The following is a 5544-nucleotide window of genomic DNA, read 5'->3' on the forward strand; positions in this document are numbered from 1 at the left end:
GGCTCTTAGGGATTCCAAATGGGTTGATGCCATGCGCTCCGAAATGCATGCACTTTCAGAGAATCAAACTTGGTCTTTGGTTCCCCGTCCTGCTAACACGAATGTGGTGGGGTGCCGTTGGATTTTTCGGATCAAGTACTTAGCCGATGGCTCTATTGATCGACATAAAGCTCGCCTTGTTGCTCAAGGTTTTAGTCAAATTCCCAGTCTCGACTTTTCTCATACTTTTAGCCCGGTGGTGAAGACGGCAACTGTCCGGGTTGTCTTGACTATAACTGTTATTAATAACTGGCCACTCCACCAGCTTGATGTTAACAACTGTGACAACCGTCAATTCCCGGTCAAGTCAAAGTCAACTGAAGTCAACAAGTCAAACCGGTCGACTCAATTAGCCCGTGGGTACTAGGGTTTACGTTATGTAATTACTAAACAACTCGATATTCTAATGGGAGATCATAAATCGAAAAGCTCGTACATCTAGATTTCCTTAACCTAAAACTGTGGAAAGTAACGAACCAAACCGATAAAACATTGTTACATACTCATTGGGAGTGTGTAAGATCCTTAAACATGACATAATGGGGTTTATGGACCTTGCATTGCGGAGCCAAACACTCACAAGTGTCTCACACGAAACCTCTCTTAATCGTTTTCAATCTACCTCTCTTTATGCGAAATATCTCCCAAATCTCTCTTTGTATGAGAAATCTCTCCAAGAACGACAAATCTCTCCCAAATCTCTCTTTGTATGTGAAATCTCTCCAAGTATGTGAAATCTCTCCCAAATCTCTCTCCATATGAGAAATCTCTCCAAGGTTGAAAAATCTCTCCCAAAATCTCTCTCAAAACCCCTTTCGGTTTATTTTGATCATTTGAGCCATCCCGACCCTTAACCGTGTCAAAAATCGCTTAAAACGAGGTTAGAACGGGTAAAATACCCCAAAGGACCCGAAACCTCCCCCTAGGGCCGAAGCTTCTTAGAGGCCGGACCCTCTTGGGTTGGAACCGCAGCGTGCGAGCCGCAGCAGGCAAGCCGCAGTAGCGAGCCGCAGCCCCGACCGCAGCCACGCCCGCGTCAGGACCCTCGGACCGCAACTCCTTCTCCTCGGACCGCACCAGGCGACTAAGCCACTCCGGTTTTGGCTACTGATGACCGAGACTCCGGCCCTAGACTTCGGATTTTACGTTTTTCACCCGGTTTTTGGCTAATTCTTCGTTTTAAGTCCGTTTTTAATTATTTTAACGCGGGATTTTCTCCAGAAATCATAATTTAACATATAAGACCCTAAATAATCATAATCTGGGCATATTTCCATGAAAATATTTATTTGAGAATAAAATCTTTTAAGTGAGATCTTGAGGTGGAGTGTGGATCTTGTCATAATATTTGACACAAACCACCACCCCATGCCCATTCCTTTGACCAATCCTTGTACTCCTCTCTACTCCTAGTCACCTCAAGGCCTTACCCCACTCATTTCCCCAGCAAACTCACATCCAAAAAGAGCTGGAGAACCCTCTTTCACTCTTCACTCCACACATTTTCCTCATTACCACCAAGTATCAAACATCACTTTTCTCTCAAGCCCTCTCACTCATATTTCGAGATTCAAGGCTGATTATCAAGCTTTCTCACACTCTTGGTAAGTATAATTCATCCTCTCTATGATTATTATACTCCCCTTTACTCATATCATAGAATTCTTACACAAATTCCATCACTTGGGTGTTTGATTCTCGAAAATCTTCTAGGCATCTTCAAGTGTTCTTGAGTTGAACACTTCTCTCTTTCAACATCCACCCACTTACATCACTCAAGGTGAGTTCATACCCCTACATTTTCATGTTTTCTTAAGTTTTTAGGGGGGGGGGGGGGTGGGGGAATACAAGTTAAAACACCAAGAATATAACTAAACTTTTCTAACAACTTTCATCAGAAAAGTTGGGCTCCATTCACGGACTGTTTTGGACAAACTAAACATTTTTGTTTTCAAAACTGTTTTAGGTGCAAGTAGTTCCAGTTCTTAGATTTAAAATGACTACTTGCTCATCTCCATACGATTTTTCTACAATTTATGGTGATTTTTACAAAACTGTCTATCATTTCAAACATCAGTCCGGACCAGTCTGTGATTATGGACTTATTCACACAAGTTAGAGGTCATCAAAAATCATGAGAAAAATTATGGAAAAACAGACTCATTTACCAAACCCTCATAAATTTTGGATTCTGATTTGGACCTTTGATGATTTTTCTAAAAATTTTCTAAGAACAGCAAATCAAAATGTTAATAACAGAAAAATGCTATCAATTTCATTTCACCTTGTAACATGTTGAGTAAGGTGTATATCTTTATGTGATTATATGTTATTTCAATATATGGTAATATTGTCTTATTATGTAGACATAAATCAGTTAACAAATGGACTTTTCTAGACAAAGCATAGAAATAACTATTCGTTATAATCAAAGTACATCTAATACATACAAACATTTGAATAATCTATGTTAAGTATAGTCTATGTACATTACCACTTTTACCCATGTTTTGATAAACTATAATAGGTATAGTTTATGATACATCACATAACCTACTCATACAAAAAGGGTACATTTATACAAAAAGGTTCTACACTCACGCACACTACACGTAAACTTGTTAACTCAGGTTGTGAGACTTTCTCTCCCCGTACGTCCAAGTACGGGATCCAAATTCCTGTAAGTTATAACCAAAATCTCTTGTAGGGAGAGAGTGATAATTGTGTATAGATCTATATTGGGGTTGACATCCCACACCTCGCTGCTAGCTACAGCCGGACCGGCAGGTCTGCGCGTGACAAGAGTCATAGGATCAGGGCGTCTAAAAGATGTTGTGCAGGTTACCTCTAGTCATAGTATGGTTATAGCGACTCACATAGGGAGCTAACAATACATAAAGTTTACGGGATTTTTATAAAACAAAAGGGATTTTATGTCGATTTAAAATCACTTTTTATATCAATAAGTACGGATATTACTATACACCTTCGGTCTTGGTATTTAAAACTACATATCATTCGTTATGGGACTTTCCTTCAAATCAAAAAGGGTTTTATGCCGATTTAAAACCACTTTTATATCTTTAAGTATGGCAAATACTTGTTATCTCTCGGTCTTGGGATTTAGGACCACATAACTTTTATAAAGAAAATATTAGATTTTCTGGATACATACTCTATCGCTTTTGCAAGGAAAACAGTTTACTTCTCTAACAAAATCTCTTATGAACTCACCAACGTTTGTGTTGACACTTTTTCAAACTACTTGTATTCTCAGGAATTCAATGAAACAGGAAATCAACAACGTTTTGAGGATGGGACGATAAATCGTCAAACAGTTCATTTTGTCATCATAATGTAATTGATTTGAAATATGTAAACATATACATTGGTATATCTTTTTCAATTATATTTATGATGGTTGTATTTACTTTGAGCACTATTATACACGTTGTTGTGATACTATATATGAATTCCTCCACCCCCGGACGTTTCCGCCATCCTTGGTTTGGGGGTGTGACAACAACGCCTCCTTCATGGCCACTTGTCCGATATGGTGTATATGCGACAACCACCAGGGTTCGAGGATCCTCGCTTCCCTGATCATGTTTGCAAGCTTAACAAGGCCATTTATGGCCTCAAACAAGCTCCTAGGGCATGGTTTCATCGCCTAAGCTCCTTTCTTGTGGCAAATGGGTTCACTTGTAGTCGTGCGGATCCCTCTTTGTTTGTGTTTCAACGTGGTGCTTGTCTCTTATACTTACTCGTATATGTGGATGACCTTATCTCCAAGCTTCACACAGAATTCAAGATTAAGGATCTCGGTCACCTTAGCTACTTTCTCGGTTTGGAAGCCAAACATCTTTTGTCCAGGTTGTTTCTTAGCCAGTCCAAGTATGCTCATGCTATTGTTTCCCATGCTGGCCTACTTGAGTCAAAGCCCGTGGCGACCCCTCTATCCCCGAGTGTCTCTTTTGTTGCATCTGGTATACCTTATGAGGGTCCGACCCATTATCATTCTCTTGTTGGGGCTTTGCAATATTTGACCATCACCCATCCTGATTTTTCTTATGCCGTTAATCAGGTTAGCCAGTTTCTTCAGGCTCCTACCATTGATCACTATCAGGCGGTCAAGCGGCTTATCCGATATGTTAATGGCACCCTCTCCTATGGTCTTACTTTTTCGAGACCTACATCTATGAACCTTTTTGGTTATTCTGATGCGGATTGGGCTCGTTGTTTAGATACGCGTCAGTCCACCTATGGGTACTCGATCTTCCTGGGGGGTAATCTTGTATCCTGGAGCGCCAAAAAGCAGCCTACAGTCTCTCGCTCCAGCTGTGAATCTGAATATCGAGCCATGGCTAACATTGCTGCTGAACTCATATGGATTACTCACTTGTTGTGTGAGCTTCACTTTCTTCCCACTGGCCGTCCGACCATTTTGTGTGATAATTATAGTGCCCTATTTCTCACACAAAACCTGATGTCTCATAAGCGTGCCAAATATATCGATCTTGACTACCATTTTGTTCGTGAGCTCGTTGTATCTGGGAAACTGGTTACCATGTTTGTTCCTACCAAACTTCAAGTAGCAGACATTTTTACTAAGAGCCTTCCACGACAACAGTTTAAATAGTTTCGTCACATGCTTCGCCTTGGACCGCCACCGATTCGCTTGAAGGGGGATATTAGACAAAAATATAGTTCTTGTACCATTATGTATTTATTCATTAGTTAGAGGGGTGTTCATGTAAGTTATTTATTAGTTAGAGGGGTGTTCTTGTAACTTATTTTCCTATTTATATCATCGTAACTCTCGTGTATCGTTCACAGAGAGTTTTTCATTAACTCTCATAAAGACGGTAAATCTCATGAAGGAAGATTGTAGCTAAACAGACTGTTGTGAAGTGAGTGGATAGTAGATGAAGTGTGCGAACTTTGAGAACCGGTCGATGATTACCTAAATGGCTATTTTTCCATAGGAGGGGGTAAATTGGTTATGAAGTCCATGGAGATATCACTCCAGACTTCTTATGGAATAGGTAAGGATTGCAGCAAGACATAGGTTTTCGTGTGGGGTACTTTAGTGTTTGACAGGTGACACACTCCTTAAAATAAGTAACCACATCTTGTTTCAGGTGGGGCCAGAAAAGGCGGCTGTCAAGCGTTTGGTGGTGGCTGTGATGCCGACATGGCCACCAATTGTCGATCCATGAAACTCATGCAGGTTTATTAGGCAGGTTGGGAATGTCCGGAACAAACTGGCGCCCTTGATTGTAAATTAATCCATCTCGATGATGTAATTTGGGGTATTGAGTGGGTTGGTTTTGTACTTTTCTGAAAAACTCTATGCCTAATGGTTTGGTGGTATAGTGTGAGCGTATCCCTTGTAACTATGTAACTTCTGGAGCTGAGAGAGCCAAGAATGTCGGCTGTTCGATTCGGCTTAAGGCATCGATGGCATGGTTTTCTTTTCCCGGTTTGTAGAAGATCTCAAATTCG

The 5544-nt window shown here is 40.6% G+C and overlaps 1 protein-coding gene across 1 annotated transcript; it reads left to right on the forward strand.

The window, feature by feature from the left end:
• Nucleotides 1-3592: 3592 nt before the first annotated feature.
• On the forward strand, nucleotides 3593-4678 carry LOC111904264 (uncharacterized mitochondrial protein AtMg00810-like). The gene has a single exon (XM_023900042.1). It carries the CDS (start codon nucleotides 3593-3595, stop codon nucleotides 4676-4678), a length of 1086 nt encoding a protein of 361 aa, XP_023755810.1.
• The last annotated feature ends 866 nt before the right edge of the window (nucleotides 4679-5544 follow it).

This window comes from Lactuca sativa, chromosome 7 (genome assembly GCF_002870075.4).
Source record: "Lactuca sativa cultivar Salinas chromosome 7, Lsat_Salinas_v11, whole genome shotgun sequence".
Classification (NCBI taxonomy): domain Eukaryota; kingdom Viridiplantae; phylum Streptophyta; class Magnoliopsida; order Asterales; family Asteraceae; genus Lactuca; species Lactuca sativa.